Raw genomic sequence first — 24,670 nt, forward strand, 5'->3', positions numbered from 1 at the left:
GCATTCAGGGAGAAGGCTTGATAGCGATTGCAGTGTTTATGTGAACTGACAATGGGCAGGCTCTGACAAAGCCTTGGGACCCTGAATTGGATTGGATTTGGCTACATGGTTGTTAATGTTTTTAAATGGATTTTAACTTAATGGTTTTATTTAATACTAGCTTGGGGACCCGGCGCTGCCCGGGTTATTTGAGATAGACATTGTTTATCAAGTTTGGTCTTTAACAGTTATTTATATGGCTCGCAGTGGTCTCAGGAAGTTAGTGAAGGTGCTGCGAGTCCAATCATCTGCAGTCCATCCTCCTCCAAACAGCACCAGGATGTAGAGTGAGTCATGGGGACTCTGTGTGCCAAGTTTGGTCTTGATCGGTCATTAGATGGGGGTTGCAGTAGTCTTGGGTAGGGAGTGGAGGTACCTGAAGTCCCATCATCCATGGTCTGTCCTCCTCGAAAGTGCACCAGGATGTAGAATGGGTCATGAGGGCTCTGTGTGCCAAGTTTGGTCTTTATCGGTCTTTGTTGGGGCCACAGTAGTCTGTGGGAATCGAAGGGCTGGAAAGTACTACAAATCCCATCCATTGTCCAGCCTCCCCCAAACCTCGAGGGCACATAAAGGGGGTCATGGGGGTTATGTTTGCCAAGTTTGGTCTTGATCAGTCATTGGATGAGGATCGCAGCAGTCTCGGCAAGCTAGTGGAGGCACTTCAACTCCCATCATCCATGGTCCACCCTCCAGTAGGACGTAGAGTGGGTCATTGGGGCTCTGTGTGCCAGGTTTGGTCTTCATCAGTCTTTGTTGGGGACCACAGTGGGAACCGAAGGGTTTGAAAGTACTACAAATCCCATCATCCATTGTCTGTCCACTTCCAAACCGCACCAGGACGTTAAATGCATCATGGGGTTTATGTGTGCTAAGTTTGGTCCAGGTCTGTCGCTCGTGCAAGTCTCTGTGGCCTGTGAAAGTGAGAGCCAATCAGAAAGCTGCCACATACACTTCCGCCCTTCCGCCCTCCGCATACATACATATACATACAAACAAACATTCACTTTTACTATAGATATAGATGAAATGTGATATATTGTGTATGTATTTTGTATGTGTTGGCATCAAATTGTTGTCGTTGTAAGCCGCCCTGACTCCTCCTTCAAGGGTTGTGATGGACAGGGTACAAATGTTGGAAATAAATAAATAGATAGATATTTCAAGCATTTATACCCCGTGCTTCTCAAACCCCCCCCCCCCCGGAGGGGGGGGGGCTCAGGGCAGCTTATAATAGTTTATTTGAATGAACAAACATAACTAAACAACAATTAAAACAATTATAAATATTCAAGATTTAAAATTCTACAGGTGAGGAGCCACCACTGAGAAGGCTCCCACCAGTCGCGCTTGCGAGGGTGGTGGGACCAAGAGCAGGGCCTCTCCTGATAATCTTGGGGTGCTTGATGGTTCATAGAGGGAGATACATAGAGGTAAACTGGGCCAGAACAGTTTAGTGGTTCTCAACCTGGGGTCCCCAGATGTTTTTGGTCTACAACTCCCAGAAATCCCAGCCAGTTTACCAGCTGTTAGGATCTCTGGGAGTTGAGGGCCAAAAACACCTGGGGATCCCAGGTTGAGAAACACTGGTTTAGAGCTTTATAGGATAACCAGGTTGTGGCACAGCTGGTTGGGATTCAGCTGCTTTAAAAAATCACTACTAACCAAAAGGTCATGAGTTCGAAGCCAGCCCTGATCGGTGTAAGCTCCCGACCATTTGTTCAGCTTGTTGTCTACCTTTGCAGCCTGAAAGACAGTTGCATCTGTCAAGTACGAAATTTTGGTACCGCTTTATGCGGGGAGGCTAACGTAACTCCTCTATTCTCCCCTATGAACCATCAAGATTATTAAGATCGTCTGGAGAGGCCCTGCTCTTGGTCGCACCAGCCTCGCAAGTGTGTCTGGTGGGGACGAGGGACAAGTGCTCTCGGTGGTGGCCCCTCAACTCTGGAACTCTCTTCCACTGGAGATCAGAACCGCCCCTTCTATCCTGACATTTAGGAAACAGGTGAAGACGTGGTTAAGGAGACAGGCATTCGACGAGTGAGCCAATACCCTGAGATATGGAGGGAGGATGATGAACAACGATTTTGGTGTGACGACTGACCAGTTATTGAATGTAATTGCTGTTTTAAGGTTTTATTGTAATATGAATTATGTGATATTATGGTTGGAAACTGGTCTGAGTCCCTCAAGAGAGGTGAGAAGGCTGGTATACAAAACTTTAAAATAAATAAATAAATAAACTAGTTTATGATGCCATAAAAATCTCCAGCAGTGTGCAAAAGAATGAGGAAGTACTCCAACGGTATCACAAGTGGACGGTTAAGCGACAACTCTGCCGGTGGCCAGAACATAAGCATACCCTCATGAAGCTGGATTGTTGAATAGCCTCCGTGTGTCTGTCTATACAATGTTCCCCGCTCCTTCGCAGTTCGCTTACTGCGGACTCGCTGTTTCGCAGTTTTCTCTGCATGGTCCCACTCCTCCTCGCCTTCCCTCCCTCTCTATCACTTTGCCTTCTCTTTTCTCTCCTCTTTCCCCTCCTTTCCTCGGGCGTCCATGCCACCCTCCCCCAGCAAGAGGGTCACTTTTACCTGCACGACCCTCCTTGCCTTCCTTCCTCCTTGCCTTCCTTCCTCTACCGCTTTCCCTCTTGAGGCTGTGGGAGAAAGAAGAGGAGGAGGAAGATGATGATACTGGGAGGAAATAGAGAGAGCCACCGGAGCTGCTGCCCTTGGGTCAAGCGGGGACCAAAAACTCCAGAGTAAAGAGCTGGCCAGGCTGCACTGGGTCGTCGCCAGAGGAGACCTGGCTGAAGTGCGGCAGCTCCTGCAGACTAGGATGTGACTCTGTTGGTTCTCTTGGACATCTCAGCGGCTTTCAATACCATCGATCATGGTATCCTTCTGGGACGACTCTCTGGGATGGGTCTTGGGGGCACGGTTTTGTCGTGGCTCTGGTCCTTCCTGGAGGGTCGGTCCCAGATGGTGAAGCTGGGAGACGCCTGCTCGGACCCCTGGCCTTTGACCTGTGGGGTCCCGCAAAGCTCTATTTTGTCTCCCATGCTTTTTAACATCTACATCAGTGGTTCTCAACCTTCCTAATGCCGTGACCCCTTAGTACAGGTCCTCATGTTGTGGTGACCTCCAACCATAACATTATTTTCGTTGCTACTTTTGATACTGTTATGAATTGTAATATAAATATCTGATGTTGTTGTTCATTCGTTCAGTCGTCCCCGACTCTTCGTGACCTCCTGGACCAGCCCATGCCAGAGCTCCCTGTCAGCCGTCATCACCCCCAGCTCCTTCAAGGTCAGTCCAGTCACTTCAAGGATGCCGTCCATCCATCTTGCCCTTGGTCGGCCCCTCTTCCTTTTGCCTTCCACTTTCCCCAGCATCATTGTCTTCTCTAGGCTTTCCTGTCTCCTCATGATGTGGCCAAAGGACTTCCACTTTGTCTCTAGTATCAAATATCTGATATGCAGGATGTATTTTCGGTCACTGGACCAAATTTGGCACAAATACCTGATACGCCCAAAATTTGAATACTGGTGGGGTTGGCAGGGAACTGGCGTTGTCATTTTGGTAATGCTGGAGTTGCTGGGATTTATAGTTCACCTTAAATCAAAGAGCCTTCTGAACTCCATCAATGATGGAATTGAATCAAACATGGCACACAGAATTCCCATGACCAAGAGAAAATATTGGGATCTGGATCAAACTTGGCACAAATACTCAATATGCCCAAATGTGAACACTGGTAGAGTTTGGAGAAAATAGACCTTGCCATTTGGGAGTTGTAGTTGTTGGGATTTATAGTTCACCCACAATGAAATAGCATTCTGAACCCCACCAATGATAGAATTGGACCAAACTTTCCACACAGAACCCCCATGACCAACAGAAAATACAATGTTTTCTGATGGTCTTTGGCGACCCCTCTGACACTCCCTCGCGACCCCCACAGGGGTCCCGACCCCCAGGTTGAGAAACACTGATCTACATGAAATAGCTGGGAGAGGTCATCCGGAGTTTTGGAGTTGGGTGCCATCTCTACGCAGATGACACACAACTCTACCACTCATTTCCACCTAACTCCAAGGAAGCCCCTCGGGTGCTGGACGAGTGCCTGGCTGCTGTGTCTCTTCGGCCACATTGGAGCTGCGGTTCAGGAGGCTTTGGTAGTGTTCTTTCCAACGTAGTGCGATTGATTTTTGGTCCTTCAGGAGTGTGGTTCCATCTGATGAGCGGAGAGGCTGTATGCCATGGTTTCTTGGTCCATAGATGACCTTTGTGGCTTTGAAAAATCCCTGAGCATCATGGGTATCTGCCAGGTGTTGGATTTCTTCAGCCTTCTTTGTCCACCAGATGTTCTTGAGTTCTCTTGTCCTTCTTTGGACCTCAGCTTTTGCACTGGCGTAGATTTTTTTCTTAGCAGCACAGTTGATGTCTCTCTGCCAAGTTTGGAAGGCTTTCCTTTTCTTGTCAATTAGCTGTTGGATCTCGATGTCATTTTCGTCAAACCAGTCTTGATGTTTCTTGGTTTGATATCCAATAGTTTCTTCGCAGGCTTGGATGATGGAGGCCTTCAGTTTGTTCCAATGTTCCTCAACATTTTCGGGGTGTACTGTGGGTAGATGGTCCTTGAGTACTGCTTGGAGACGGACAACACTGGCTCTTTGGCTTAGAAGTGAGATGAGCACCACAGTCCCAGCTGGACTTAATGTCAGGGGAAAAACTTTACCTCTACCTTAAGGGAAAGTCAGAAGTGGGAGGTTTGGAGACTGAGCGCTTACCTTGTCATTCACAATGGCGACCGAACCAGGTTTGGAATGGAAAACCACTTGTAACTGTGTGCGTTTCTCACTGCCAAGGGAGCCTGTGGGTGCAAAGACCAAAAAGAAGGTCAGAAAGAAGGGGAGGAGGCATTGAAAGGGTTGGGGTGCATTGGAAGGGAGGGTCGGCCTTTCTCTACCTGCAAGGACTCTAAGGAAGGAGCCCCCCATCCCAGCCCCAGGGCAAAGAGGAGAACAATACGAAATGCAGAAACACAGCATACATTCCAGAAGTTTGCAAAGATCACGAGATGGGAAAATCATTTGGGAAAGGGATTGGAGAGGAGAGAAGGCATTGCGTTTGGCGGGAACAAGAGACAGGGTCTTCTCAGTGGTGGCCCCTCGGCTATGGAACACCCTTCCTGGGGATATTAGATCTTCCCCTTCCCTCTTAACATTTCGCAAAAAGGTGAAAACCTGGCTTTTTTGAGCAGGCATTTGCAAATGCAATGTAATCAGACAATGACAAACCACAGAACGACTGACGATGCGATGGAATAGTGATTTCAGTAAGGAGACGTTAACGATTTATGTTTCTACTGACGTTTCTATTGAGGCTAATGTTTTTATTGTGTTTTATATATTGGGAGGCACCTAACTGTGCTGAATGTAAACCGTCTTGAGTCGCCTTTGGGCTGAGAAAGGCGGTATATAAATACGGTAAATAATAAATAAATAAATAGTTGCAGGCACAGGTATTTTTGTGGGAGATCTTTACTTTCCTCTTGGGATGACATGGGTGGGGATCATCTTGTCGCACACCAGGGCTGGGAAAGCACCTCTGAACCAATAGCACACACCAGAGTTCAGTATAAGCAAAACAACTTACAGAAGAATAAATAATGCATAAAAAATGATCAAAAGTAGTATAATGTCCATAAAAAGAGTCAATTAAACACAGAAAACAAGAATCCAGACATCAATTTCAGGAAACAGGAATACCCAAAACCATGACAAGATCCAAAGGTAACAAGTCTGTGATTCCAAAATAATCCAGGACGGCAAAACCAAAGACACATGAAAATACAGGAACAGCACTTGAGCATTAAATCCAAGGCATGAAAAGTTACAGGAATCTCAACATGAATGTAAACCCAAGGCACTGTCAGACTGTAGGATCTAAATAGCAATAGTAAATAATCACTCACAAGCCGGCTTGCCTTGAAATGGATATATTGCTTGTATCTCCGCAGCTGACTTTTCCCCACCATCACTTCCTTTTATACACCTTTCCTGCCCATCTCCCCCCTCTTCTCAGTTCCCTTATTAGAACTTGTTGCTTCACAAGTTCCATAACATGGTTCCCAGCCGTCTCTGCTGGCTTCAGAATGTCACAGAGAGAATGGATTCAGTCAGGATGTCACAGAGGGAATTTGTGATGCCTTCATGCCATCAGAAACTGACTCCTGACAGGCACAAGAAACTTAAACATGAGACAGGGATTGCTGTCTAAACCAAACGTGGGTTTTTCTGAAGACACAATCTCAGTTGCCCTCATATATAGTCACAATCCCATGCCTTTTCCCTTGAGAAAACTCAGGATCATAGAGTTGGAAGAGACCTCCTGGGCCATCCAGTCCAACCCCATTCTGCCAAAAAGCAGTAATATTGCATTCTAAGCACCCCTGACAGATGGCCATCCAGCCTCTGTTTGAAAGCCTCCAAAGAAGGAGCCTCCACCACACCCTGGGGCAGAGAGTTCCACTGCTGAACGGCTCTCACAGTCAGGAAGTTCTTCCTCATGTTCAGATGGAATCTTCTCTCTTGTAGTTGCTCCATTGCGTCCTAGTCTCCAGGGAAGCAGAAAACAAGCTTGCTCCTTCCTCCCTGTGGTTTCCTCTCACATATTTATACATGGCTCCTCTCAGCCTTCATATCTCCTCTCAGTCTTCTCTTCTTCAGGCTAAACATGCCCAGCTCCTTAAGCCGCTCCTCATAGGGCTTGTTCTCCAGACCCTTGATCATTTGAGTCGCCCTCCTCTGGACACATTCCAGCTTGTCAATATCTCTCTTGAAGGAACCCTCTTGTCAATTAATCTTTGAGAGCAGCGCTTCTCCCCGGCCAGATGTCTTTGTTGACAAATCTGACTCCTATCAAAAAAGGCATCCTCCCTGGATCCCCAACTAAAACATTCTTTTCACATTCTGACCTGGACTCCCTTGAGAAACCTAACCCAAGACTGTCAGGCTCTTTCTCCGTCTGTACCGGCACATCTCATGCAGGCTGGACCATCCCCAAATGGCAAGGTCTATTTTCCCCAGACTCCACAGTGTTCACATCCGGGCATATTGAGTATTTATGACAAGTGTGGTCCAGATCCATCATTTTTTGAGCCAGCAGTGCTCTATGAATGTAGGTAAACTACAACTCCAAAACTCAAGGTTTTGCAACCCACTAAACCCATCCAGTTTTTTGTGTTGGTCATGAGAAATCTGTGTGCCAAGTTTGGTTCAATTCCATCGTTGGTGGAGTTCAGAATGCCCTTTGACTGTAGGTGAACTATAAATCCCAGCAACTACAACACCCAAATGCCAAGGTCTATTTTCCCCAAACTCCACCACGGTTCACATTTGGGCATATTGAGTATTCGTGCCAAGTTTGGTCCAGTATTTTCTCCTGGTCAGGGAGTTCTATGTGCCAGATTTAGTTCAATTCCATCGTTGGTGGAGTTCAGAATGCCCTTTGATTGTAGGTGAATTATAAATCCCAGCAACTACAACTCCCAAATGACAAAATCAATCAACCCAACCCCATCAGTATTTGAATTTGGGTGTATCAGGTATTTGTGCCAAATTTAGTCCAGTGAATGAAAACACATCCTGCATATCAGATATTTGCATTACAATTCGTAACAGTGCAAATTACAGTGATAAAGTAGCAACAAAAATAATGTTATTTTTGGGGGTAAACACAACATGAGAAACTATATTACGAGGCTGCAGCATTAGGAAAGTTTGCTGGGCATTGACCTTGGGTTTTGGAGTTGTAGTTCACCTACCTCCAGAGATCACTGTGGACTCAAACAATGATGGATCAGGACCAAACTCTACACGAATACTCAATATGCCCAAATGTGAACACTGGTGGAGTTTGGGGAAAATAGAATCTTGACATTTGGGAGTTGTAGTTGCTGGGATTTATAGTTCACTTACAATTAAGGAGCATTCTGAACTCCACCAACAATGCAATTGAACCAAACTTGGCACACTGAACTCCCATGACAAACAGAAAATACTGGAAGGGATTGGTGGACATTGAGTTTGGGAGTTGTAGTTCACCTACATCCAGAGAGCATTGTGGACTCAAACAATGATGGATCTGGACTAAACTTGGCACGAATACTCAATATGCCCAAATGTGAACACTGGTGGAGTTTGGGGAAAATAGAATCTTGACATTTGGGAGTTGTAGTTGCTGGGATTTATAGTTCACTTACAATTAAGGAGCATTCTGAACTCCACCAATGCAATTGAACCAAACTTGGCACACTGAACTCCCATGACAAACAGAAAATATTGGAAGGGACTGGTGGACATTGAGTTTGGGAGTTGTAGTTCTCCTACATCCAGAGAGCACTGTGGACTCAAACAATGATGGATCTGGACCAAACTTGGCACGAATACTCAATAGGCCCAAATGTGAATACTGTTAGAGTTTGGGGAAAATAGACCTTGACATCTGGGAGCCCCCGGTGGCGCAGTGGGTTAAAGCACTGAGCTGCTGAGCTTGTTGATTGAAAGGTCGCAGGTTCGATTCCGGGGAGCGGCGTGAGCTTCCGCTGTCAGCCCTAGCTTCTGCCAACCTAGCAGTTCGAAAACATGCAAATGTGAGTAGATCAATAGGTACCGCTCCGGCGGGAAGGTAACGGCGCTCCATGCAGTCATGCTGGCCACATGACCTTGGAGGTGTCTACGGACAACGCTGGCTCTTCGGCTTAGAAATGGAGATGAGCACCACACCCCAGAGTCAGACATGACTGGACAATGTCAGGGGACTACCTTTACCTTTACCTTGGGGAAAATAGACCTTGACATTTGGGAGTTGTAGTTGTTGGGGTTTATAGTCCACTAACAATCAAAGAGCATTCTGAACTCCACCAATGATGGAATTGAACTGAACATGGCATACAGGACTTCCATGACCAACATTAGGAAGAACTTTCTGACTGTGAGAGCCGTTCAGCAGTGGAACTCTCTGCCCCGGAGTGTGGTGGAGGCTCCTTCTTTGGAAGCTTTTAAGCAGAGGCTGGATGGCCATCTGTCAGGGGTGATTTGAATGCAATATTCCTGCTTCTTGGCAGAATGGGGTTGGACTGGATGGCCCATGAGGTCTCTTCCAACTCTTTGATTCTATGATTCTATGATTCTATGACTTGACTTTCCCACAGAATGACTCAGGCTGGCCTCCATCAGGTCCAGATCTAGTTCTGGCAATGGGAGAAGTCCCTCGGGTAGCGGTTGTAGGAGGAGCTGTTTTAATTAAACTGTTTGATAAAACTGGGAGTTTAGTTCATCTCTACCTAAATAAGGCAGAGCCCTGGCAACGTGACACCCGCCTAGAGTCAGACACAACTAAATTTAATGTCAGGAGAAAACCTTTACCTTTACCTTTTATTCCCCCGAGAGGACTCAGGGCAGTCTACAACAGAAATGATTGGCAAACATTCAATGTCGACAATACGTAACAAACGGATCAGATCATGAACAATAAAATAAACAACAAAATTGAAATTTAGGCACACATATAAAACATTTAGGGCACATTTAGCTAATAAATCTAATAATAATAAACAGTTAAAACGTTAAAAGAATTGGGCAGTTTATGGCAAGTTTCTATTTTTGCTTACACATGAAAATACACAAGAATTGGATTAACGTGGACAGGTAGGGAGGGGGAAATTAGAGCAGGTATAAAAATAAGAGAGATAGAAATTGACAGGCATCACAAACCAAAAAGTCAAAATAGGAAACGCCCACTTTTTGGTTAGGGACCTGGAAAATGGAATCGGTTGGAGAAGTGAAATTTGGGGGGATTTTAGTATGCAAAAGCAAGAATGAACACTAGATAAGTGGGTCCTAACTTTGGTCCTTCAGGTGTTTTGGACTTCAACTCCCAGAAATCCCAGCCATCTTACGAGCTGTTAGGAATTGTGGGAGCTGAAGTCCAAAACACCCGGAGCATCAAAAGTTGGGAACAATTGCACTAGATAGTGATAACCAAGATCCAAAATAGCTGCAGGAGTTGAAAGAGCAGACCAGGAACCAAAAGTGTGGAACATGGTTATAATTTAGAGCTTTTGAACAAGGGAATACCCAAAAATATGTCTCTCCAAAGCAATGGATGTAGTATATCGTAACCATGCATTTAACGTTGTTCATTTCGAATGGAAAGAGTATAATACTGAATCCTCTGGCCCACTTGTCCGGTGACACAAGTGGCCATTTCAGGTCCTGGAGGAATCCCACTCCATTAAACATACTGCTTCTGGATAGGGTTTAGTTGCTCTTTCTATGCAATTTCTGTACACCGAGCCATAAAAATGTCTCAACTAAGAGTAGAAGAACCATTGAGGCCTTCCTGTGCTTCCCTCACTTGATGGTGGACATTACAAACTTAAGATACAGTGTTCCCTCGCTTATCGTGGCTGTTCCATTCCAGGGCCACCCGTGATATGTGAAAATCCGCAAAGTAGAGACACTATATTAATTTTAATGTATTGTCGAAGGCTTTCATGGCCGGAATCACTGGGTTGTTGTAGGTTTTTTTCGGGCTATATGGCCATGGTCTAGAGGCATTCTCTCCTGACGTTTCGCCTGCATCTATGGCAAGCTGGGGTTTATTGGTTATAAGAAGCTAGTCCTGAGACTGATGTTTGGAGAAAAGTATTTGTCCTATTTTGGTGGTGGATGCTCAACTGTTTCCTCCCCTTAAGTTTGTTGATTTTTGGTATCCTGATCTGTCTCCTGAACTCTTGAAACTCTGGAACCTTGAATCTCAGGATTGGCTTTTGACTATGGTATAGACTCTTGATCCTTGGACTTTATTCATTGAACTCTCGGTGTTTGACCACTAGACTGGACCCTTTGACTACGGTGTTCTCTTGAACCTGCGTCAGCGTTTGCTAGCAGTCCTTGTTTTATATTCTGTGGCTGAGTGCTATCTTTATGTTTTACATTTGAACTATGAAAACAACCAGAAAGTAAACAGTTTGACACAAGCGGGATGTTTGTTTGGTTCACCTCTGCCTGCGTAGTGGCAGAGCCCTGGCAAAGTCACAGTGGAGCACCTAGGCAGTCCTAGGAAGAAAATGTTCATAAAAGTCACCAAATGCATAAAAGACAGACCCACAAATGTGGTGGACTAACTGTAACTGCAATCCATTATGCCAATAACAAAAGACTAGCCTTGAAATTTTCTGAGGTGGTCCCATTGTTTCAGATTCCTCCCTTCAAGTGTGTCTTTTGATGGGATGCAAACTGGCTGCTCCACCGGAAGCTTTTCCCACATTCCAAGCATTCATACGGCTTCACTCTACTGTGGACTCTCTTGTGCACCCCAAGGTTTGTGGCGGTCGCAAAGCTCTTCCCACACTCCAAACATTGGAACGGCTTCTCCCCGGTGTGGACTCTCTGGTGGGTGGTCAGGCTTGAACTGCAATTGAAGGTCTTTCCGCACTCCAAGCAAGGATACGGTTTCTCCCCCGTGTGTGTTCGGTGATGGATGCGGAGGGCTGACTTGTGGCTGAAGTTCTTCTTACACTCAAAGCACTGGAAGGGCTTCTCCCCCGTATGGGTCCGCTGGTGGGAAGTCAGGTTTCTTCTACTCACAAAGCTCTTCCCGCAGGTCAAGCATTTAAAGGGTCTCTCTCCCGTGTGGATCCGCTGGTGGAAATTGCGGTGCGAGCTCTGGCTGAATCTCTTCCCGCACTCGGCGCATTGGAACGGTTTCTCCCCGGTATGGGTCCTTTGATGCGTCACGAGGTGTGGTTGCTGGTGGAAGGCCTTTCCACACTCCAAGCATTGGAACGGTTTTTCCCCCGAGTGGATCCGCTTATGTGTCATCAAATACGACCTGTACAGGAAGGATTTGCCGCACTCCAGGCACGAATACGCCTTCAGCGGAGTGTGAACTTTCTCGTGCAAACTGAGACCGGTGCTCGTCCTGAAACTCTTCCCGCACCGCAAACAGAAAAAGGGTTTATCTCCAGTGTGGATCCGATGGTGCTGGATGAGGCTGGCGCTATGGCTGAATTTCCTCCCGCACTCCATGCATTTGTACGGCTTCTCTCCCGTGTGAGTTTTTCGGTGCGAATTCATATTTGAGCGGCAACTGAAGCTCTTTCCGCACTCGAAGCACTTGTACGGCTTTTCCCCCGTGTGGACTCTCTGGTGTTCGGCCAGGTTGATGCTGTAGCGGAAGTCCTTCCCGCACGCCGGGCATTTGTAGGGCTTCTCTCCCGTGTGGATCCTCTGGTGCAACGCGAAATGCGCCTTTTGGCCAAAGCTCTTTCCGCACGTGTCGCATTGGTGCGGCTTCTCCCCTGTGTGGGTCCTCAGGTGCACCCTCAGGTGGCCTCTCTGGAGAAAGCTCTTCCCACATTGCGGGCACGTAAATGGCCTTTCCCCGGTGTGTGTTCGCTCATGCAAAGTCAGGTACACATTGAGGCTGAAATGTTTTCCACACTCCAGACATGTGAAGATGTGGGCTTCCTTGTGTGCTCTGAGGCTGGCTCGACTATCAAAGCTCTTTTGACATCTCAGGCACGTAAATCTTTTATTCCCACGGTGGGTTTTCTGATGCTGAGCGAGACTGGCCTTGTGACTGAAGCTCTTCACACATTCTGTGCATTTATAAGGTTTCTGCGCTCTCAGGTGAATTCTCAGGTGCAAATTAAGCCGTGCGACACTGAGGAAGCTCTTTTCACAATCCTTGCACTTGCAGGATTTCTGCACTGCACGGCTTCTATGATGTGAGTCAAGGTTCAGTTTGGAGCAGAAGGTCTTCCCACATGAAGGACCCTCACTCTTTGGATGTTGTTGCTGGACGGGGACTTGGCAGAAATCACCAGCCTGCCTAGAAATTATCTTTCTCTTCCTTCCTCTCTTTGGTTGAGCTTCTTCCTTCTTAGGCTCCTCTTGGTCCTCAAAGACCTCTTCCTTCACTTCCTGCTTGATGGTCTCTGGAGAAACCCAATATGGCTTCGTTGAAGGATGGCAATCGTGTCCTTCACCTGTTGGGACAACCAGAAAACATCGGATAAAGAGTTGGAATAATAATAATAATAATAATAATAATCTATATATATAAGAATCTGAAGGGCGTCCTTAGGCGGTCAAAAACGGAGAAACCACCAGACGAAATCTCACCAAATTTGGCCTGCTAATACCTCTTCCCCCAAGGTATGACCAACAACCCTCAAAACACCAATACGCAACAACACAAACGCACAATACCCGAAAAATACAGAGCATGCGCAGAGGCCTCGGGAGGAATACGATGAGGAAGGACTCCATTTCCCAGCTTCCCCCGCGCCCAAGTCGCCCTCCGCATGCGCACTCCTCCTGCTGCCTCCCTCTACCCCATCGCTCCCGCCGCTGCCTCAGATACACAGACGAGCCCAGCCTGAGAAAGCCCACCAAGCCAATGTAAGCACTAATGGCCGGGGAGGGCATGGAAGCTGCGGGCCTCGATTTCTGCCGCGGCCCGGCGCCCCTCTTGCCTTCGGCAGCCTCCAAACCTGCCCAGTGGGAGGTGGGTCTCTCATAACTGGTTCTCCTGCCCGCTGCTGTTTCACTTTTTTAACAATGTACTCCTCATTTCTGGGATTTACGGTTTTGAACCACACTTGGCACACTGAACTCCCATGACCAACAGATAATACTGCAACGGTTTGGTGCCCACTGACCTTTCCTTTCGGTATTGTGAAAGAAAAGGGTAGTGAAGGAAGGAAGGAGAGAAGGAGGGAAAGAAGGAGGGAAGGAGAGAAGGAAGGAAAGAAAAGGGTAGAGAAGGTAGGAAGGAGAGATGGAGGGAAAGAAGGAGGGAAGGAGATAAAGAAGGAAACAAAGAAGGGTAAAAAAGGAATGAAAGAGAGAAGGAGGGAGAGAAAGAGGGAAAGAAGAAGGGAAAGAAGGAGGGAAGGAGAGAAAGAAGGAAAGAAAGAAGGGCAGAGAAGGAAGGAAGGAGAGAAGGAGGGAGAGAATGAAATAAAAAAGTGAAAGAGGGAAGGAAGGAGAGAAGGATGAAAGAGAGAAAGAGGGAAGGAAGGAAAGAGACAAGGAGGGATGGAACAAAGAGCAAAGGAACAGGTAGAGAAGGAAGAAAGAAGAAGGGAAAGAAAAAGAGGGAAGGAAAGAAAGGGAAGGAAGAGAAAGGAAGGAGAGAAAGAGGGAGGAAAGTTGGCCACAGCAACGCGTGGCGGGTACAGCTAGTAATCTATATAAATAAAAATGTAATGTTTGTTTGTGGAATGAACAGAACTCAAAAACCACTGGACAAATTGACACCAAATTTGGACACAAGACACCTAACAACCCAATGTATGTCCTTCACTCAAAAAATTGATTTTGTCATTTGGGAGTTGTAGTTGCTGGGATTTATAGCTCACCTACAATCAAAGAGCATTCTGAACTCCACCAAGATGGAATTGAACCAAACTTGGCACACAGGACTCCTCTGACCAACAGAAAATACTGGAAGGGTTTGGTGGGTATTGACCTTGAGTTTGGGAGTTGTAGTTCACCTACATCCAGAGAGCACTGTGAACTCAAACAGTGATGGATCTGGACCAAACACTACACGAATACTCAATATGCCCAAATATGAGCACAGATAGAGTTTGGGGAAAATAGACCTTCACAATTGCGAGTTGTAGTTACTGGGATTTATAGTTCACCTACAATCAGAGCATTCTGAACCCCACCAATGACAGAATTGGGGCAAACTTCCCACATAGAACACCCACGACCAACAGAAAATACTTAAGGCCATCCAGTCCAACTCCCTTCATAAGGGCAAAAAAACGTAAACAAAGCTCTCCTGACAAAGAGCCATCCAGTCATAGATATAGACAGGCAGACAGACAGTCAGATAGATATGATTCACACACAGAGAGAGATATAGTATCATAGATTTGAAAGGGACCCTTAAAGAAGGACAATGATATCTTGTATGTTCCAGAGTAGGCAAACCAGGCACTCTCCACATCAACACTGACAAAGAAGCAGCAAGAAATACTGTTTACCCACAAGCATAAAGAAATTACATATATTAGAAACCAACACTTTCTCATTAATTTATTTTCCAGATCAACAGACTGGGCCACAGCAACGCCTGGCAGGGGATGGCTAGTAATAATAATACATTGCAATGATCCCACTGTCAGTAATTCTACAGAAAACAAACCTAGGCTACTAAATAGCAAGAAATTCACCAAAAGTTTCCCACTTACTGTACATGGATGATCTAAAGCTTTACGGAAAATTAGAAACTGAAATTGAGTCACTGACCGACACAATCAGAATCTTCAGCACTGACATCCGTATGTAGTTCAGCCTAGACAAATGTGCCACAGTGGCATTAAAGAAAGGGACAAGCATCCCGAGCTCTGAGGATTATTACCTGGGAAGGAATCCCACGGGAGCATTGCAGCACACCCAAATACCTGGGAGGAGTAACTTTGGACTGTGCTCTGACCTACAAGAAGCACTGCCTGAACATCAAGCAAAAAGTGGGTGCTAGAAACAATATCATACGAAAGCTGACTAGCACAACCTGGGGATCACAACCAGATACAGTGAAGACACCTGCCCTTGCGCTGTGCTACTCTGCTGCTGAGTATGCATGCCCAGTGTGGAACACATCTCACCACGCTAAAACAGTGGATGTGGCTCTTAATGAGACATGCTGCATTATCACGGGGTGTCTGTGCCCCATACCACTGGAGAAACTACACTGTCTAGCCGGTATTGCACCACCTGACATCCACCGGGAAGTAGCAGCCAATAGTGAAAGGACCAAGGCAGAGACATCTCCAGCTCATCCCGTTTGGGTATCAGCCAGCACGTCAACGACTTACATCCAGACATAGTTTTCTAAGATCTACAGAGACACTCGCTGGAACACCTCAGCAAGCGAGAGTCCAAAAGTGGCAGGCTCAAACCCAGAACCTCAACCAATGGCTGATACCAAATGAGAGACACAGAAGACTGGGCGACTTGAAAGGCGCTGAACATACTGTGCTCTGGCACCACGAGATGCAGAGCCAACCTTAAGAAATGGGGCCACAAAGTGGAATCCTCGATATGCGAGTGTGGAGAAGAACAAACCACTGACCACCTGCTGCAATGCAACCTGAGCCCTGCCACATGATGCACAAGGGAGGACCTTCTTGCGGCAACACCAGAAGCACTCCAAGTGGCCAGATACTGCTCAAAGGACATTTAATCTACTACCAAGCCTGCAAATTTAGTGTTTTGTCTGTTTGTTTTGGTCTGGGCGAGATACTGGTCAAAGAACATTTAATAGAATGCCAAGTTTTCAAACTTTTTGTTTTTTAAATGCACTACAACTGTACATTTGGATTGCTTCTTATACGATAAATAAATACAGGACACACATATACGGCAAACATTCAATGCCATTTATACACTGACAAGACAAACATAATATTGCAACATAGTAATAGTAATATATTAAATATAATTATGACTGATAATATATAATAATATATAATGGCATACTGTTAGAATCATAGAATCCTAGAATCCTAGAGTTGGAAGAGACCTCATGGGCCATTATCCAGTCCAACCCCATTCTGCCAAGAAGCAGGAATGTTGCATTCAAATCACCCCTGACAGATGGCCATTCAGCCTCTGTTTAAAAGCTTCCAAAGAAGGAGCCTCCACCACTGTTTTATTATTGTATATTTCAAGTTGCAATGCTTTTGATTGTGAGCCACTTTATAGAGAGATAAAATGGGATATAAATAAATAAATACATACCTATATTAAATTAAAGCACCGCTCAAACTAAGGGGCAAAAGGCAGATCCATACCTGGAAAGGGAACATTTCCCACGTCACTTCCTTCCATGACTTCCTCCTTCAAAGGACCGGCTTCCCTTTCCTCCTCCATGAAACCCGCATCTATCCAAAGTCAACGGAGCCAGAAAACCTGGAAACATCAGAAAGAAGACGCCATGAAAATGCTCACGATGCTGGAATGAGAACCGGCAAATGTTTTCAATCCTGGACCTGGTCCTGTTCATTAAATACGGTAAATAAATAAATACGGTAAATTATTATATTAAATATTATTATTAAAAGGATATGCAATTATTATATTTATTATATAAATTGTTTATATTTGTTATTTATTATACTGTATAAATGATTTATTATTTATTATCAATATATAATATATTTTATTAATATTAATTATTCTATAAATAAATACATTAAATTTTTATATTAAATATTATTATTAAAATTATATACAATTATTATATTTATATTTCTTATATAAATTGTTTATATTCATTATTTAAGTTATTATATAAATTATTTATTACTTATTATCAATATATAATATATTTTACTAATATTAATTATTCTATAAATAAATACATTAAATTATATTAAATATTATTAAAATTATATGGAATTTATTTATATTTCTTATATAAGTTGTTTATATTCATTATTTAAGTTATTATATAATTTTTATTACTTATTATCAATATATAATATATTTTATTAATATTAATTATTCTATAAATAAATACATTAAATTATTATATTAAATTATATTAGAATAATATAGAATTATTATATTTATATTTCTTATATAAATTGTTTATATTCATTATTTAAGTTATTATATAAATTATTTATTATAATATATTTATTAATATTAATTATTATATGTTATCCGTTATATATGAATTATTTATTACATAATTATGTAACATAATAAAAATATTATTATTATGTAATAAATTTATATTTATAACATACATTATTATATTAAATGTTATTATTATATGGAATTTTATTATTAAATCTATTATTATTATTATTATTATTATTATTATTTATTAGGAGACTTAGGAACTAGTGCACTGGTCTAGATTTGCAAAAATGGATCTCTTTTGCACCCAAACACTCCCTTATAGAATTGCAGTCCTTGCAACAATGCAAACAGTACAGCCATGTCTGCAAAAAACAGAGAAAAGCCCACCAAAAGCCCTATTTTCTGCAATGCAAGGAAAGGGGTGCAGGGGGAGGTCTGGGGGGGTACACGTGTCCATATGCATGCAAACAAAGGGGCCTGGCACCTCTTTCTGCCCATCAGTTTGATTGCATTTGGAAATCATTTTGCAGAAGAGACTCACCCAGAGGCCCAGTCAAGGCATTCACCACGGGGACATAGAGGGAAGGCTAAGATGGGAGGCCAACCCCGCACACACACTTCCGGCTCCCGTTTGACCTCCCTCTCTATTTCTCAACATCTAGGGACTCTTCCCCCAGGTTTTATCATTTATTCTAGTGTGAGTGTATAATATTATATATTATATATATAATATATAATATAATATTAAATTATATTATATATAATATATGTTAATATAAATAATAAATTATATATATATATATATATATATATATAAATTTATATATTATATATTAAATTTATATATATATATATATATATATATATATATATATATATATATATATATATATTGGAAACACATTATTAATATGATTTTGGATTTTATATATATATATATAATCCAAAATCATATTAATAATGTGTTTCCAATACAAATCAAAAGGCTTGTAAGGAAAAGATTTAATTTTATATATATATTAAATGTTATATATAATATATATAATATTTTAAATTATATTTTAAAATATAATTAATATTTTATATAATTCGTATATAATTAATTACATAAAATATGTGTTATATCATTATATCATTAATATATAATTGATTTTTAATTTATAAATTAAATATTATATATTAAATTATATATATATATATTATATTTTAAAATATAATTAATATTTTACATAATTCATATATAATTCATTATATAAAGTATGTGTTATATCATTATATCATTAATATATAATTGATTTTTAATTTATACATTAAATATTATATATTAATTTATATATATATATAATTTAATATTTTAAATTATATTTTAAAATATAATTAATATTTTATATAATTCGTATATAATTAATTACATAAAATACGTATTATATCATTATATCATCAATATATAATTGATTTTTTAATTTATAAATTAAATATTATATATTAATTTTTATATACATATAATTTAATATTTTAAATTATATTTAAAAATATAATTAATATTTTACATAATTCACATATAATTAATTATATAAAATATGTGTTATATCATTAATATATAATTAATATTTTAATTTATGAATTAAATATTATATATTAAATTTTATATATATATAATTTAATATTTTAAATTATATTTAAAAATATAATTAATATTTTACATAATTCGCATATAATTAGTTATATAAAATATGTGTTATATCGTTAATATATAATTAATATTTTAATTTATAAATTTAATATTATATATTAAATTTTATATAATTTAATATTTTAAATTATATTTTAAAATATAATTAATATTTTATATACTTAGTATATAATTAATTATGTAAAATATGTGTTATATCACTATATCATTACTATATAATTAATATTTTAATTTATAAATTAAATATTATATATATGTGTGTTTGTGTGTGTTAAAATTTATATATATATATATATATATATATATATGTTAAAATGTATTTGATTTTGAAATTTTATTAGTTTTTTAATTTGATTTGTATTTCTATATGATTTTATATTATTCTTTACCATTTGTTTATATATAGTTTAATATATTTCAAGGCAAGAAGAAATAGGTCCCCTGTCGCTTTAAAAATCAAAGATTCCTTTCTAGGAACCGGAGTGGTTGACTCTATGATCCTATGGAGACAAGCGTCACTTCCGGTCCCCCTCCCTGACAAATGATGTAAAAACATAGAGACAAGTCGCATTGAGTTCTTGAAAGGTCGCATGGGAGCCGGACGTTTAGGTTGGGGCATTCCACTCATTCTTTCCTCACTTACCTCTTGGGAGCCAAGACTCCCAGCTGCAAAGAATCCAAAACTATATCAATCATGAGTTTCCAATACCAATCAAAAGGCTTGCAAGGAAAAGAATAGATCAATGACAATCTTTGGATGCAATTTTAATGGTTCCATTTATACATTGGTTAATTCATTTTCTTTATTTCATTATTATTATTATTATTATTTCTTTTTATTTATTATTATTATTTCATTATTATTGATCATAGAATCAAAGAGTTGGAAGAGACCTCCTGGGCCTTCATCCAGCCCAACCCCCTGTGAAGAAGCAGGAATATTGCATTCAAATCACCCCTGACAGATGGCCATCCAGCCTCTGTTTCAAAGCTTCCAAAGAAGGAGCCTCCACCACACTCTGCGGCAGAGAGTTCCACTGCTGAACGGCTCTCACAGTCAGGAAGTTCTTCCTCATGTTCAGATGGAATCTCCTCTCTTGTAGTTTGAAGCCATTGTTCCATTGCGTCCTAGTCTCCAGAAAACAAGCTTGCTCCCTCCTCCCTGTGTTTAATACCGTTTTAATATTTTATTTATTATTTATTATTTATTTATTAAAAAGTTTTGTATACCGGCCTTCTCACCTCTCTTGAGGGACTCAGACCGGTTTCCAACCATAATATCACATACAGTCAATAAAACATAATACATATTACAGTAAAACATTAAATCAGCAATTACAATCAATAACTACAATGGTCAGTCGTCACACTAAAATCGTTGCTCATCATCCTCCATCCATATCTCAGGGTGTTGGCTCACTCGTCGAATGCCTGTCTCCATAACCACGTCTTCACCTGTTTCCTAAATGTCAGGATAGATGGGGTGGTTCTGATCTCCAGTGGGAGAGAGTTCCAGAGTTGAGGGGCCACCACCGAGAAGGCCCTGTCCCTCGTCCCCACCAGACGCGCTTGCAAAGCTGGTGGGACCGAGAGCAGGGCCTCTCCAGACAATCTTAATAATCTTGATGGTTCATAGGGGAGAATACGTTCGGAGAGGTAAACAGGGCCGGAGTCGTTTAAGGCTTTATAGGTTAACACCAGCATTTTGAATTGTGCTCAGAAGCTAATTGGCAGCCAGTGGTTCTGGTGTAACAGCGGAGTGGTGTGCTCCCTGTACCCAGCACCCATTAGTAGTCTGGCTGCCGAGCGTTGGACTAGTTGAAGCTTCTGAGCAGTCTTCAAAGGCAACCCCACATAGAGAGCGTTGCAGTAGTCTAAGCGGGATGTAACCAAAGCGTGGACCACCGTGGCCAAGTCAGACTTCCCAAGGTACGGGCGCAGCTGGCGCACAAGTTTTAATTGTGCAAATGCTCCCCTGACCACCGCTGAGACCTGGGGTTCCAGGCTCAGCGATGAATCTAGGAGAACTCCCAAACTGCGAACCCTTGCTTGTGGAATTCCCTCCCCGGCAAGATTAGATCGGCATCCTCCCTCCTTTCCTTTTGGAAAAAACTAAAATCGTGGTTGTGGAACCAGTCTTTTGGCGAGAGAGCACAGCAGCACCAGGGACTTTGCACTGTTATGATAATTGGAAATGGCTATGTGATGTGATGTGACTATTTAACTAATGTTATTATTTTAATTTTTTAAATATATTCATGGTTTTATATTGTTCTTTATTGATATTGTGGCATTGAATTGTTGCCTATCTTAGCCGCCCTGAGTCCCCCGTCCCGTTTCCCCCACGCCCCGGGGTTGAGAAGGGCGGGATAGAAATGCTGTCAATAAATAAATAAATTTGTATATTTTAAGTTGTACTGATATGCTTTTAGTTGTGAGCTTCTTTGAGTCTCCATATGGAGAGAAAAAGTGGGATGTGACTACAACAACAACAATAGTAACAACACTTTATTTATATTCTGCCCTATCTCCCCAAGGGGACTCAGCACACATACACGGCAAACATTCAGTGCCGTTTTAGATAGACAATACAGAGACAGAGAACAGAAAGGAGGTATATTGTATCGAAATCCAGCTTTTTGGTGCCTTGGAGGTTGTGCTCGAATCCAGCCACAGGGGGTGCTGTTGATCCAAAGAGCCATCAGGACTTCCTCCTTCCTTTTGGTCGCCGGGCATTTTCTGATCTTTTTCTTTATGGTGTCATAAAATACCTCCCCAGCTTGTTTAGCGGTACCTAATTTCTCAAGCTCAAGCTGTAATAATAATAATAATAATAATAATATGCAGATAGCACCGATTGACTAATTCAAGCTTGCTAATTTGCAACCTTCACACTTGCTTTAAAGTCTAAACAGACAAGGGTTCTTTCTCCCATCCTGGACATTATTCCACAGATATACAGTAGAGTCTCGCTTATCCGGCCTTTGCTTATCCGACATTCTGTTTTATCCGACTCTCTTATTCAATGCCCCCCTTTTCCAGCAGCATTTCCACTTCAATTAAAGGAGCGCACCCCAACTCTCTCTCCATTCCCAATAAGTGAAAAAGGAAGAAAGAAGGAGTTCCGGAGTTGAGGAGCATTTGCCACCGAGAAGGAAAGCCCCCTCTCTTGTTCCCATGATAGACATGATAGACTGAGAGGAGACATGATAGACAACACCACCTGAGCTCTGCAAGTGCAGCGTTTTTTCTGAATGAAGCAGAGAGTGAGGACCGGGACATCCATAGGGATACCAAGGTGATTTTTTATAAATCCATTGTCCTCCTAACCCTGCTAGATGCCTGCAAAACATGGACTGTCTACAGACGTCACATGCAACTCCTAGAACGATTCCATCAGCGTTGCCTCCAAAAAATCCTGCAAATCTCTTGGGAAGACAGGCGAGGAAATACCAGTGTGCTGGAAGAAGCAAAGACGACCAGCACTGAAGCGATGGTCCTCCACCATCAACTCCGCTGAACTGGCCAATTGTCTGGGAGATCAGTAACTGTCTACCAAAGCACTGTCTCCCAAAGCAGTTACTGTACTCCGAACTCAAGAACAGAAAATAGAATGTTGGTGAGCAGGAAAAGAGATTTAAAGATGGGCTCAAAGCCAAAACAGAGGAGCAGGAGATGGAGGAGGAGGAAATGGAGGAGGAGGAGATGGAGGAGGAGGAGATGGAGGAGGAGGAGGAGCTGGAGGAGGAGGAGATGGAGGATGAAGAGGTGGAGGAGGAGGAGATGGAGGAGGAGGAGATGAAGGAAGAGGAGATTGAGGAGGAGATGGAGGAGGAGGAGGAGGAGATGGAGGAGGAGGAGGAGGAGGAGATGGAGGAGGAGGAGGAGGTGGTGGTGGTGGAGGTGGAGGAGGTGGTGGTGGTGGAGGAGGTGGAGGAGGTGGAGGAGGAGATGGAGGAGGAGGAGGAGGAGATGGAGGAGGAGGAAGAGGAGATGGAGGATGAAGAGGTGGAGGAGGAGGAGATGGAGGAGGAGGAGATGGAGGAGGAGGAGATGGAGGAGGAAGAGATGGAGGAGGAGGTGGAGGAGGAGATGGAGGAGGTGGAGGAGGAGGAGGAGGAGGAGGAGGAGGAGATGGAGGAGGAGGAGATGGAGGAGGAGACGGACGAGGAGGAGGAGGAGGAGGGAGGAAAGGGGGAAAAGAGGCAGGACCAGAAGCAGAAGCGTCCTCCCTCTTTCCCTCCCTCCCTGTGATTTCGACCCATCCGGGCACTTTCTGCTGCACCGCTCTAACACCAAGGCGCTGCCTTGCCTTAACCCTTTGAGTCCCTGTTAGTATTCTTGGTGTCTAGCGCTACGTCAGACGGGTTACAGTAGGAGACTCCGTATTATCCAACATTTTCATTTATCCAACATTTTGCCAGCCCTTTTATGTCGGATAAGCAAGATTCTACTGTATATAAACTCCAATGGGCTGATTTCCAACAGACCTCTGAACAAACCTCTGAGGATGCCAGCCACAGATGCAGGTGAAACGACATGACAGAATGCTATTGTGGAACGTAGCCATACAGCTCAAAAAACTCACATCATCCCAGTGATTCCAGCCATGAAAGCCTTCAACACATCATACATATGGTGCCCACAACTTGCTCCATAACTTCATGAAGTTTCCAAATCATTTTCAAAAAGACCATGTGCAGAGTGTGCATAGCAGTAATCCCAATTTTTCCTCTTGAAAACATAAAGGCTTGCTGTATATTTTAAAAGATACCCTCAAAGGCCATTCTGTCCGACCCCATTCTTCCAGGAAAGAAGGACACAATCAAAACCCTCCCAACAGACAGCCACCCAGCCTCTGCTTGTTGTTGTTGTTATCAGAACCAAGTTATCCAAGAGTTGGAAGGGACTCCTAAAGGCAGTACAGTCCAACTCCATTGGGCCAGGAAAGAAGACACCATCAAAGCCCTCCTGGCAGAGGGTCTTCCACACTCTGGGTTGTTGTAGGTTTGTAGAAAAACCAACAACAACCCAGTGATTCCGGCCATGAAAGCCTTCGACAATACTTCCACTGTATTGTCGAAGGCTTTCATGGCCAGAATCACTGGGTTGTTGTAGGTTTTTTCGGGCTATATGGCCATGTTCTAGAGGCATTCTCTCCTGACGTTTCGCCTGCATCTATGGCAAGCATCCTCACTACCTCTGAGGATGCTTGCCATAGATGCAGGCGAAACGTCAGGAGAGAA

At 42.7% G+C, this 24,670-nt stretch overlaps 2 protein-coding genes across 2 annotated transcripts in view; both read right to left on the reverse strand.

Annotated features, from left to right (window-relative positions):
* LOC132765835 (zinc finger protein 585A-like) overlaps window positions 1–24,670 on the reverse strand; it is a 58,900-nt gene that overhangs the window by 2,593 nt on the left and 31,637 nt on the right. The window lies entirely within an intron of this gene.
* Window positions 9,472–18,348, reverse strand: LOC132766209 (zinc finger protein 420-like). The gene is made up of 3 exons (XM_060760585.2): window positions 18,273–18,348; window positions 16,936–17,053; window positions 9,472–13,110 (listed from the first exon to the last, which is right to left on the reverse strand). Exons 2-3 carry the CDS (start codon window positions 17,012–17,014, stop codon window positions 11,315–11,317), a joined length of 1,875 nt encoding a protein of 624 aa, XP_060616568.2. The 5' UTR covers window positions 17,015–17,053; window positions 18,273–18,348; the 3' UTR covers window positions 9,472–11,314.

The sequence above is a fragment of the Anolis sagrei genome, chromosome 2, assembly GCF_037176765.1.
Source record: "Anolis sagrei isolate rAnoSag1 chromosome 2, rAnoSag1.mat, whole genome shotgun sequence".
Classification (NCBI taxonomy): Eukaryota; Metazoa; Chordata; class Lepidosauria; order Squamata; family Dactyloidae; genus Anolis; species Anolis sagrei.